Source organism: Manis pentadactyla, chromosome 4, assembly GCF_030020395.1.
Source record: "Manis pentadactyla isolate mManPen7 chromosome 4, mManPen7.hap1, whole genome shotgun sequence".
Classification (NCBI taxonomy): Eukaryota; Metazoa; Chordata; class Mammalia; order Pholidota; family Manidae; genus Manis; species Manis pentadactyla.
In genome coordinates, this window is record NC_080022.1 from 38,307,561 (window position 1) to 38,320,675 (window position 13,115).

Here is a 13,115-nt window from a genome sequence, read left to right on the forward strand (position 1 = left end):
ACTACTGCCATCTTACAGGTAAGGAAACTAAGATTCAGAGGGTTTAAATAACTTGCCCAAGATCACACAGATATGAAGAGGCAGAAGGAGGGTTTGAAAGCAGAATTAGAACCCGGAGTTGCCTGGCTCCCGGTTTTTGCTCTTAAGCCACTAGCATACCCTGCTGCTTGTGACACCTGGGATCCAATTAACCAATTCCATTTTTAAACAATGAGGCCCAAATATTGTCACATTATGGAAGCAGTCTGACCAAGGAAAAATGGATCTAGACTATCATCCATCTTATTTTATGCTAACTGCCTCTATGTATGCTGTTTCAAGAGATGCTATCATTTCTGAAAGGTCTGCCCCACTACTGGCTCATGTTGAGCTGGTTGTGGTAAACTAAGTTCCCCAGGACTCTGACACAGGACCCACTGGGAAGTCAAGTCCTGACTGTTCTTCCTTATCTTGATGACAGAGTCCCTGACAGCAAAGTGAGGGTTGCACCAAATTTGGGTTGGCTGGTTGGTTCTACAGAGAGTGAGAGATCCAAAGGAAAAGGTGCCAAGAACACTCAGAGGAACAGAAGAGCTGCATAAACCACTTTATTTATGTTCCTCTGGGCAACAGATCCCAGAGGAGCTGTATATACAACATAACATTTGTAGCCAACAAACATATGGTTCTTTGTTATCATTTCTGAAAACCAGTAAGCAAAAGGAGAATAAGCTTTGCTCTCGATTTCTGTAACAAACTTCAAAAATCTCCAACCCAAAGCAAAAGAATGCTTAACTGGAGCTTTGTGCTAAAGGCCCTATCTCCCCCTGAGCCTCCCTTCCTCTCCCTATCTCATAATCCTCATTTCTGGGAGGTCATTTTAATTAGCAGGCTGTCATGGTGACTCAGCCTGCTGCTTCACAGACAGGAAGGGAACAGACTCCCCTGGATCCATTCATCATATAAAGGCACTTTACTCTTTAGAAGAATGCACAATATTAACTTCCCCACCTTGGGAATCGCTGCTGCTATTGCTTTATTTTATCATCCCCCCGCCTGGGGCGCCTCCTTCTGTCTTCTGCACCTCCCCTTCCGGCCGTCAGCCTTTCCCCCCTGCAGATTATCCATGCCCACCTCATGGCCTAATCTGACCCCGACACCGGGATCTGGAGAGCCTAACCAGGACAAACCTTTTGGAATGAGTGAGACCAATACTTCTTGCCTTTGGAGCTGAAGCTTCAATTAAACTACCCAGCATGCAGAATGGTTTTCTGAAGCTGCATGCTGGGAACTGGGGGAGTCAGAAAGCATGCAGTTCATAGATAGAGTGACTATATGTCTTAAGACCACTATGATTTCAAAAATTCTGTCCCACTATTCCCAACAGTACATTTGTCTCTGGGTTATATGTGTTGTTGATGTTGTTCTGGATCAGCAAACATGGACACTGCATTTCTAAAACTGTAAACAACCACAGTCTACTCTAAAAGGTAACCATCTGTAGTAATTATCTAACTTTAAAAGGTAAAGGGGCTTTGGAGGCACTGACCTGAGAACTGTCAAACCTCTCAAAAGGGATGTGTAGGTTTTCCTCTTCCTGTGAAGAGCTCTATGTTGTGGAAAATAGCAACTCTACTCGCCCAGCTTGTGTCTCCTATTTTATTCCTAAACCTTGAGGTGAAGGCTCATAATTGATTTTCCATTGGCAAAAGGGAAAATCAATGATGAAATTTCTCATTTTTTTCTTCCCTTTCACTAGCTTATTCACTGTCCCACATCCCTTGTCTTAGAAACTAGAGAAGGGTAATTAATTTCATGCCCCAGCAGAGAATGCATGCTCCTGTGTTCACAAGACCTCCCTGGACCTCACGTCCTTAAAAAGAGTTTGAAGGGTCTTTGTGGTTCACTGAGTTCTTCTTGTCCCCTTTGCAGTTGGGGTAGTTGCTGGCTGGGCCCCGCAGGAGTGGGTACTTGTAAGGAGGGGGGTTTTTCTTTCCTGCAAAGAGGAGATAACAGAAAGAGAGACAGCACATATACACACTGTATTGAAATCTTTTGTGTGCATGTCTATTTCCTTCCCTGGGCTGCAACCTCCTATGAGCAGTGGTCTTGTCTTCCTCTTCTCTGTGTCCCAGGAACCCAGCCCAGGGCCTGGTTAAAAGCAGGAACCATGGCTCAATGAATGGCCATTAGATGGATAGACGGATACTTTGTATCATTCTGGTTCTGGAGGAAACCTAACTGTCCCACAGCTCCAACTCTTCCACATTTCCATCTTGATTCTAACTCATTCTATCCATTTCACAATGGCATAGGAAAGGGCACATAGAAAAGCTATAGCTTGGGAGAGTCTGGACCTTCATAGGGTGGAGTACTCCTCTCAGAGTAAAGGTTTTACTCCTCTGTGTAGTCTAATCATGGTATTTCATGATCAGTCTGTCACCCCACTGGCCTGGGGGCTCTTGGAAGGCAGAGATGGGTCTGGTTCATCTCTGTGTCCCAGCACCCAACACTCAATGAAATACCCTTAACAGTATGCCGCAGTAATCAGCCACTGTCTGTTCTCCTCACACATTTAGCCTATGAGCAGCTTTGGGCAGGGCCCAAGTTTCATCCATTTTTGCATTTTCTCTCATATAGGGCCTTGTTTGTTATGTTTTTGACTGATACTTGATGTGCCATCATTCATGCACTGGATTAAGATTTATTTGCAATGGAAAGAGTGGGCGTTAGAACCAGAAAGAACTCAACTGAATTCCCAGGTCAGCCATGTGTGAGAGGTGTGACCTCTTTGAGGACGAAAACTTCCCAGCAAGCAGGCCTCTCCCTTCTCAAGGCTTCTGTGGCACTCTGTGACTTACCCCTCAGCACATTATTTTCTAGGTAGTTCTTTGCCCACCTGTTTCGCTCATGACACTGAGTTTGATGCATTCGATTTTCTCTAGTTCCTGAGCAAACTCAGCCTGGTATGGAGTAGCTGCTCCAGGTGTGTCTGATGAATAGAAATGAACTTTCAATCTTCCCTTTGCCAAAGATTGCTCTAAACATCCGGCCTTGTCATTGCCTTGGAATGTGTTTTTTTCAGCTCCTGCTTCCTGCCTTCCATAGCCTTTCCCCAACATGGAATCCCTCCCCAACCCCCGTTCCTTTCTATTTCACCCATTTAAATTCTACATGTTCTTTAAAACAAAGCTCAAACCCTGCTTCCTCCCCGAAGCCTTGTTGGGTTACTCCTGACAGCTGCCAAATGCTTGCCAGATGGTGCAGGAGGGTCATATCTGGCTGGGTCTCACTTAGCTTTCCTGTAACAGGAAGCAGTTGACGTAGATGATTCTTTGAGGCTTCTTCAGTTCTACTGTTTTAGAATTCAGATATTCAGGGCTTATTTAGGATTTACTCCATTCTAGGCCTTGCACTGTGCACTAAGGATACAGAAATGACTACAATGGTTCCTCAAGGAGCAACCTCCCTAGTGGAGAAGCCAGACATGCAAAGATGCCATGACAATACATTCCAGGAGGCACCATGCTACCGGGCTGTGCACACTGCTGTCAGGAATCCAGCAGAGAGGAAGCAGCTCTACCTCAGGTAGAGAACAGGGACAGCAAAACAGAGGTATAATATTTGGACTGGGGTTTGAAAGGTAGGTAGGAGTTCACCATTTGGAGACAAAAAGGGAGAACATTGCAGCGAGAGGGTCAAGGATGAACAAAGATAGGGAAGCATGAAAGCAGCTGACTTGTTTGGGCTAAAGCATGGGGCATAAAGTGGTAGAAAGCATGTGGGGTGGAGAAGGTGCTCAGAAGGGGAAGGGGTATGTTAGGAATCTGTAAGTGAAATTTGAAATGTAGGCCATGGCTTTGAATAGCAAGAAGAGGAATGGGAATATTATCCTGATGATAATGGGGAGCCATGGAAAGTTATTGAGAGAGGGTGTAATTTCATAAATAGCTGAGCACTTTTATACATTGTTCAGTGTTGTTATCTTTGCATTAGTACATGCCCTTCTTCTCTGTAAATCTGGGCCCCTGATGATGAGGGGCTATCCATGGTCCCCCAGCACCAGTGCAGGGCCTGCACATGGTAGACTCCAGTATGTTGTATAGCTGATGAATCCCTCCCCAACCCCATGCATACATCAAAACCCCACTATGAAGCCAGCCCTCCTGGTCTGTTGCCGAGCCTGAGCCCATCTCACACTTAGCTACCAGACCACCCTTTAAGTTCATGCTTTGTCTCCCTACAGAGGCTCACCTGGCCTGTTTGTTTTTCCTGTCTAATTTTTATCCACCCTGATGGTGTATTTCAAGCTTTAGCCCTGTGATTGTCATTGTTGTCCAGGTAAGTATGGGGTCTCGGCTTTGGTCATCAACACAGGGTCTCTGAGGCTGTGCTCTCAGGCCCGTGTTGCTGGCCCTCCCCAGGGTGTCTCTGAGGGGTGGCCTGGCACCCAGGGATTCTGACAGGTTCCCACCAGCACACGGGTGGAAACTAACATATTATAATTAGCCATAGAGATGAGAGAAAAACTAAGATTAATATTGAATCAAACATGTGATTTTCCTGTAAAACCAGAACTGCTCTTTTGCTTATGTTATTTGATGCTTGGGTAGAAAATATACAAAAAAGGGGAAGTATTCAGGTCCCAAATCAGAGCTGTGTATCCTCCTGGAAATCATTTTTCAAGAGTTGCTGACCAGTTGAGAGTTAAGCAGTAGCCACAGTTTGGTAAGGCAGAGGTATGGCAATGGTGAGGGACTTCATTTTGTTTTTATTAATGTAAAAGTTGGTACATTTGCCTCAAGGTCTGAACTTTAAGGAATAAACTCTCCATCTCTTTTCTCAGGAGGGCTCCAAAGCTCAGGGCAATGAGGTCCCATGGACAGTTAAAATCACAGACCTGAGAGCTCCCTGCATTCTTCAGATCCAATTTCAGGGTCCTGCCCCCACCCCTGCCCCACCCCTGCATCTTGAAGAACTCCTCACTAACTGATGTTGAGAGCACCAGGCTGGAGACCCTGGGGCCTGGGCTTTAGTTCCTGGTGACCAATCCTATCTGCTCCCTGGGCTTCGACTTCCTCATCTGTACTGTGAAGAGGGGCCTAGATGATTGCTATGTCTTCCTGACGGCCAGCACCATTTCCTTGACAGGGCCACATACAGGAAAGAGTAGTAAAGAATCAGGATAATTTTATTCAGGCTGACAGATGACTTGAAAGAGACAATCCCCAAATTAACTTGTAAATGAGGTTCTAAGATTCTTTCGGGTTTTATTAAGCTTTAAATTTTTAAGCTCTTTACACTCTCAGGAAGACTCATGACAGAAGATGATCAGCAAAAAAAAAAAAAAAACTCCAACAAAGATCCACGCACTGTCACAGGTGTAGATGCACTCATCCCACCAGTTCCTGGACTTGCCATGGGAATGATGAAGGAGATATCTAAGCTGGCCTGTGCATACAGTAAAACAAAAATTGGACTGGATCTATACTGTTGGAACTCAACCAAGAATTAGGAGAAGTGCAAATTGTAGCACTCCAAAATCTTACAACCACAGACTATTTATCGTTAAAAGAACATATGGGATATGAACAGTCCCCAGGAATGGGTTGTTCTAGTTTATCTGAATTCTCTCAGACTGTTTAAGTTCAGTCGGACAATATCCACCATATCATAGATAAGTTTTCACAAATGCCTAAGGTGCCTAACTGGTTTTCTTGGTTTCACTGGAGATGGCTGGTAATTACAGGTATGCTTTGGTTAGGTAACTATATTCCTATTATGTTAATGTGTGTGCACAATTTAATTAGTAGTTTAAAACCTATACATGCTGAAGTTACTGTACAAGAAGATATGTCAAAGAAATAATCAATCTCCCCATGTTTTCTTCTGCCTGCTACTTCTATAGCTTTTCTTCTTCCTTCCTAATTACAACCCTTAAATAGAATTCGTGCCTCATATCAAATTTACCGAGTATCATAATTCTTCCAAGTGGTAAAGATACCTCAAGACAAATGCTGGGCATAGAAGCCACAGGGCATAAATATGCAAAGAAGTAAAAAGCTAACCTTTTCAAACAATAAGGCTTCTCTCTCACTTACCAACTTTACATTTCCCTGTATGGCCCCGGAAGATGACTGGTTAGCCAGAGACGGGTAAGATTCCTCAAGGGAGGAACAACCTAAGACAGGCACAGTCGCAGGGGGCCATCTGGTGAGAAAATGGGGAGCAGCAGAGGTGAGGCTTAGAACCTCCCCCCTCATGTTCTGAGAGAAATCTTCTGCATACATGGATGTTTATTGCCCTCGTCTAGCTCGGATTAACACATAGTCTACAGGCACACACCTGATCATCTACATTTGCTCTCTTACAACACTAAACTCTGTTTTCTACCTTTATCTCGTATCTACCTACCACTTCAGCATTTTATTAAAAATAATAATAATAGAGAAATGTGGTATCCACATATAAATCAAGTTTAAAAATCAAATGAATATTCATATTTGAACTGACTGTGTATAGTTCATAATGCATGAACAAAACCGAAAGTTTCTGTGATGACTGCCCTTGCACTGTTCACCATGTAACTTATTCACTATGTAAGAATTTGTTCATTATGCATCAGAAGATTGGAGACTGACGAAAATTAGGCTTGGGGTGGATTAATGATTGTGCATTGAGTATTGACCCCCCTATACAGAAATTTATTGTGGTTAACAACTATTTGATCAATATAGTCAAAATATTGTAACAATTTGGTATGGTGATACCTGGTACCTAGAATTATCATGTATATAAATGTTGAATCACTGTGTTGTACACCTGAAACTAATGTAATGCAATACTGTTGTCAACTACCCTTCAATAAAAAACAAACAAACAAAAAACTCAAAATAGAAATACCATTTGACCCAGGAATTCCACTCCTAGGAATTTACCCTAAGGATGCAGCAGCCCAGTTTGAAAAAGACAGATGCACCGCTATGTTTATCGCAGCACTATTTACAATAGCCAGGAAATGGAAGCAACCTCAGTGTCCATCAGTGGATGAATGGATAAAGAAGATGTGGAAAAAAAAAAATTTTTTTTAAGCTCTTTAACCAATCAAGAATGATTTCTAAGAATGAAATGAGCACTTTTCTCTGGAGCACAGCTCCTCAAAGTGAGAGTCAGGCCTTGACCATTTACTTATTCAGGCACCTCCCTTCCCTCGGGGGCTTGGCATAAAGTATTGTTTTTTCTAAGTGAGTGAATGAATGAGCGTTTGTATATATGCCTGCTCAATACTTTTAGGCACTGTGGGAGCCCAGAGAAGAAAGAGACATGATCCTTCTCAAGGAGTTGCTAATCCACCAGGATGGCGGGGCACAAAGACCCCAGATGACTGGTGAACAATCTGAGACAGAGTCTGATCCAGAGCACATTGTCATGCAGACTCTGCGTGGAGCTGGGGCTCAGGGATGTGACCTCACAGCATGGTGGGACATGGGCCCTGCCAGGTCTTCCAGTCCAACCAGAGAGGTCCAAGGACTTGCCCTAGGCCATCATGAGCTGGTTGGAAACCTGGGACTGCAATACAGAAACCAGAGGAGATGGAAACATTTATTGAGCACCCACTGGCTAACAGGCATGGTACCAAGCTTCTATTTAATCTTTAAAACTATCTTTAGAGGTTGCTGTTATTACTCCCACTTTATAGGTATGTAGAGAAAGGTTTCAAGAGGCCAAGAAACTTGCTTAATATCCTACAGATAGCACAAGCCTGAGAAACCCACACTGATAGCGAAAAAGGTTTCCCACTTTCCATAGAGCTTAACTAGACTTCAGTCTAGTTTTGGAATCATGAAAGTTTAGGATCAGATCCTCCCTCTGCCAAAATGTCTTTGGGCTCGGGCAATTCTCTTTACCTTTCAGAGCTTCCTTTTCCTGATCTGTAATACAGGGAATATAATATTACGAGGACTAAACAAGATCATGCACAAAAAGTACTTTGCACTAAAAACAGTGATTAATATTGTTGTTGGTAACAGGTTAGGGAGGAAGGTGCATCAGTGCAAAGGCCCTGAGGGAGCAAAGCATATAGGCAAGGTCATGGGCAAGGTCAGTGGGAATACTGGCTTATCAGGAACAGTAAGTTGAGCATTCTCATGTCCTTCAAGGAGGCTGGATCTCGAGGGGAGAGGGAAATGAGGCCAAGAGGTAGGACAGGGACAGCACATTCCAGATGTACTGTCCAAATGCTCACTGGGCTCACCCCCAGGAGGCATAGCAACACCCAGCGCTTTGGGCTGTGGTGCAGGCCTCAGGAGGGTTACTCATCTCCTGATCTTCTCTCCTCACTGGCCCAGGCAGATGACCTCCAGAGGACCTGAGGTGCAACTTCTCAAGGGGTGTGCTCTCCTCAGCCCTGAACCTCTGGTTCTTGTGGGGAGGGGGCTATCACATACTAAGGAGATATATGTATATGTAGATCTATGCCTGCACAGTGCTGGGTGCTTTAACACACATCTCATAATAATCTTCTAAGGGAGTGCCACTTTCCCCACTTTACAAATGAGGAAATAGAAGGATCAGGGACCTTATGAGCCTATTGATACGGGAATCCTAGAAGATAAGATATCATATGAAGTAGCATATGCCAGCAAATACCCAGACTAAGAACAATGACTGGACTCGGCTCCCTGCAACTCCCATCCCTGGGAATTCCCATGTTAGACCCAGAAATGTGACCACCCCTTCAATGTCTGACCCTAGAATGATACTTTAAACTAGGAAATATTCTCTTAAGCTCTTCTGCCCCATACACTCTGTGGCAGGGCTGGGTTATCTTTCCCATGCCACAGAGAACAAAATGAGGACCAGAGAGAGGCTAAGGGAAGTTGCGCCTGAACGTGAACCAGCTGAGCAGGACTCAAGCCCACACTGCTCTGCGCTGCCACTTACCGCAGCCTCAGCATGGGTACTGCCACTTTCTCAACCAGGGGGTTCAGCCGATAATAATCCAAAAACGTTCTTGCTACATTCCTTCCCAGCTTCATATCTGCAAGGGTGTGTGTTAAGGAGCAACTTTGAAAAGAGATTGAGACAAAGTGAAAAGAGGACTAGTAATTAAAATGAGAACAGTAATAAAAGCAGTAGTGTCATGAACTGTTCTAAGATTTTGTATGTACTGTTTTGTTTTTTATTTTTAAAAAAACCATAAATGTCAGATACTGTTATTTTCCTCACTTTACAGACGAGGAAACTGAGGGGCAGAGAAGTTAAATCATTTTCCCAAGGTCACAGAACTGGGAAGGGAAGAAGCTAGGATATGGGTCTAGGTAGTCTTACCCCAAAACCTGTGTTCGTAACTTTTACAGTATACTGCATACCTTTGGGGATCACTGGGCTCCCATGGTCTGGCTTCAGGGGCTCATGATGAAGGCAGATAAGCAAGACCCAAGGGCATGAGACTTTTTTGTTGTTGTTGTTATCATTAATCTACAATTACATGAAGAACATTATGTTTACTAGGCTCCCCCCTTCACCAAGTCCCCCCCGACATACCCCTTCACAGTCACTGTCCATCAGCGTAGTAAGATGCTGTAGAATCACTACTTGTCTTCTCTGTGTTGCACAGCCCTCCCCATGGCCCCCCCACATTATACATGCTAATCGTAATGCCCCCTTTCTTTTTCCCCGCCCTTACCAAGGGCAAGAGACTTTTGTTGTATATAGACTAGGAACTATGAGACCCTAAGGGATCAGTCATCCACTTTGGTAACCTTGGGGACAGTGGTAAAACCTCTTACCCTGAACAGTATGTTCTCCACCCTGAAATCAACCAAAAGTGAATCCTTAGGGTAAGGATACATGACCTGTTAAAGTACAAACTCCCTGGGAAGGGGAAAGGACCAATTCCATATTGACCATTAACACTTTAGTATGAATTAGTACAACAATCATCTTAATAACACAGAGTACCTGCTCTGTGCATTCTCTCTCACATCCTGCGCCTCACAAAAGCTGTTTCCTCTTCCTGAAATACTTCCCCACTTTCCCTTGGCTTATTTTTATTTATCAATTCTCCAGTTAGGTGACACCTCTTTACTAAAGCCTTCCATGACACTCCTCTCCCTGGGGCTGTGCTTGATGCCCTTGCCCCATACTGCCATGGCTTCTGAACTGACTTCATTCAAAACACTTCTCTCTTATCTCATATCCCTCAGCTTGGGACATTTGAACTGTCACCGACTTTTATTCATTGGACCTTCTATCTCATGAGTTTGTTCACTTTTCTCCAGTACCACCCTGTTGTCCCCTAGAAAAGGCCAGCACCATCTTCCCCCTGGATTACTCTAATCCTGACCCAACGGGCTTCCCTGCCACAGGATTTCCTGTCTCTATGTCATTTTCTACAACATAGCTAGGAGGGTTGTTTTAAAATGCAGATCTGGCCACATCACCCAACTGAATAAAACCCTTCTTCAGTGGCTTCCAGTTGTTTTTAAAGTTCAACTTTTGGAACTTGATTTACAAGGTCCTTCGTGGTTGGGTCTCAGATTATCTTCTCAGCTTTGTGCTCGGTGCCGCCTACTGTCTACTCCCTTTGCCCTTCACACTCCAGTGATACTGAACGTCGTTTGCCTCCAGGGCTTTGCTCACACCATGCCACCTGCCCGGACCACTCTCACTCCCTCCACAGGCCTTACAGGGCCAACTCCTTCTGAGCCTCCACACACCTCAGTTTAATTGTAACTTCACTTGACAAGTCTCAGCACCACTCCATCCAGAGTCATGGAACTGGACTAGTGTTTGCAGAACAGTCAGCTGAGTTCTCGCCACTTTCTTCCCCAAGCTGTCCCCAAGCTGGGGTTAGACATGGCCCGGACCATGAAAACTACCATTTATGGAGCACCTTCTATATGCCTGGCTCTTCACTGGTACTTGGCTTACATATGCACTTTAAACAGCCCAGTGAGGAAGGCATTTTTATCTCCCTTTTGCTCTGGGAGTTTAACAAACTTGTCCAAGTCTACATAACTGGCAATGGTACAGTCAGGCCTCCAATTCAGGAATGTCTGACTCCAGAATCATGAGCTTTCCACCATCCTGGGCCATTTCCCAACTTGAAGGCACCTTTCCTGTCAAGGGCCGAGTCATCCCAGGCCAGTGCCTGGTGGGATAAGGAGAAAAACCAGATGAGTTGTATAAGACAGTAAGATGCACCACAGGCTTGCTGTGCTCTGGGGCTGCCACCTGCTTACTTTCTGGGGATGTGACTGACCTCCTCTGTCACCCTCTTTAAAAAGTTCACAAGCTGGCACTGGGCATGGCCTTGCTAACCAGCAGACCCTGGAGGCGTTCTCACTCCCAGGGCAGGCAGAGGCACCTGGCTGCTTTGACCTAGCCAGGCTCAGGTCATTGCGTGTGCTCACATGGAGAGCTACAGGGTCCCAGAGGAAAGGGGAGGTCCTTGGGGCCGGGCTGAAATGCTGGAACGTAAGTGTTGGAATCAGATGTATCTAATCCAAGCCTTGGCTCTGCCACATGCTATGGATGGCAGCTTGTATTTTCCAACGATGTCTGCAATATTTACCATCTCACATGTCATTCTATGATATGACCTTGACACTTCTTCCACTGGGAGGCGTGGTCTATATCCCCTCTCTTTGAATGTGGCTGGGTTTGTGACTCACTTTTTACCAAAAAAAAAAAAAATGGCAGAAGTGACACTGTGGGACTTCTGAGGTAATGTCAGAGAAGGTGATGTAACTTGCACCTGCTTGCTGGAATGCTCCAGCTGGGGCCTGAGCCTCCAGCACACAGTCTGATGGCTCTGAGGCCACCTGCTCTGAAGAAGCCCAGCAAGCCCCTGGAGGGGCTGCAGCGAGCGGCCCTGAGACTCCATGAAGAGGCTAAGATCAAATGCACCAAATGCTCGTGCAGTTAGAACCACTCAGCTGAGCCCTTCCCAAATTTCTGACCCACAGAAAACATGGCCGAATAGCTATTGTTTTAAATACTAAGTTTAGGGGAGATTTGTTATGTAGAGGGAAAAACTGGAATATTGTGTGACCTTGCATAAGTGATTCTGACTCCCTGGGCTATGGTTGCCTTATCGCAATATATGAAGAATGCTGCCTGCCTCACAGGACTGTTGTGATGAAGCATGTGACGAACACATGGGTGCTGGCCAAAGAAGTGGATGGATGGGGGAGCACGAAGCCTGCACAAACAGGTAGCCCAGAGGCAACCTTAGAAGACACCCTTACTAATCAGCACATATGAGCTGTACAAGGAAAGGAGGTGAGCTGTTCCAGTAAAATGTCCTCCTGTGAGGTGTTGATCATTTTAGACAAGCTCTGTTTAAAAGACAATTTTTTAAAGGTGGGAGTTGCCTGGGATGACACTCTTTCACTTTCCCTCTCCAACCATATTACATATTCCTCAAACCCTGAGAGCCTCATGCCAGATTATTTACTACAGTGGCCCTGTTTGAGTCAAGAAATGGGATGTGGGTGGGAGGAGAGGAGAGATTGATTGAACATTTTCAATTAAAACAAGCTGTCTTGGAACACAGATTTAAGATCCAGGCAAGGAGAAGGCAATAACTCTCTTGGCTGGAACTGTTTCCAGTATATTTCAGAATTAAGAGATAAAATTTGGGATGAAAACTCCCATCTCTTTATTACCAACAAAAATCTCAGAATGGCCAGTAAATTGAAAATGTCACCCTCTTCTGATTCTTATGTCACTCACCGGTCTGTTTCTCGTGGAGGGCAGGAACAGATGGCATGTGGGGTCAGGACCCTCCCATCAGAGTAGCAGAGGCCTTGGCTGGGGTTGTCTGAAACTCAGACTCATTTGTGGCTTCTACCCAGAGCTGTTCAGAACTAAAGGATGGGTGTCAGTAGCTCCAGTACTTCATGGGGCCCTTCAACAGGCAATGAGGGTTTGGACATTTACTGCCCATTCCAACATTTGTTAGGCTCCTTCTGTGTGTATACTGCCATGAAGAGTGACAGGGACTGAGGTTAGATAAAGAGGAGTTAGACGAATACAGTTCACAGCCTAGAGGAGGAAACTGCCATGTCCCAACTAACTACATCCCCCGTCTGCTGCACTGTCGCCTTCACTAAAGCAGCTCCTGTTCT

The 13,115-nt window shown here is 45.0% G+C and overlaps 1 protein-coding gene across 2 annotated transcripts in view; it reads right to left on the reverse strand.

The window, feature by feature from the left end:
* Positions 1-580: 580 nt before the first annotated feature.
* Positions 581-13,115, reverse strand: part of AGBL4 (AGBL carboxypeptidase 4) — a 1,371,246-nt gene continuing 1,358,711 nt past the window's right edge. The window contains exons 12-13 of one of the 2 annotated variants that reach the window (XM_057500192.1): positions 8,919-9,019; positions 581-1,970 (exon numbers count right to left, since the gene is read on the reverse strand). In XM_057500192.1, the coding sequence (XP_057356175.1) occupies positions 8,919-9,019 (101 nt within the window). In that variant the 3' untranslated portion in view covers positions 581-1,970. Of the gene's footprint in view, positions 1,971-8,917; positions 9,020-13,115 lie in introns of those variants that run through there. The other variant, XM_036892951.2, reaches the window with a different exon arrangement.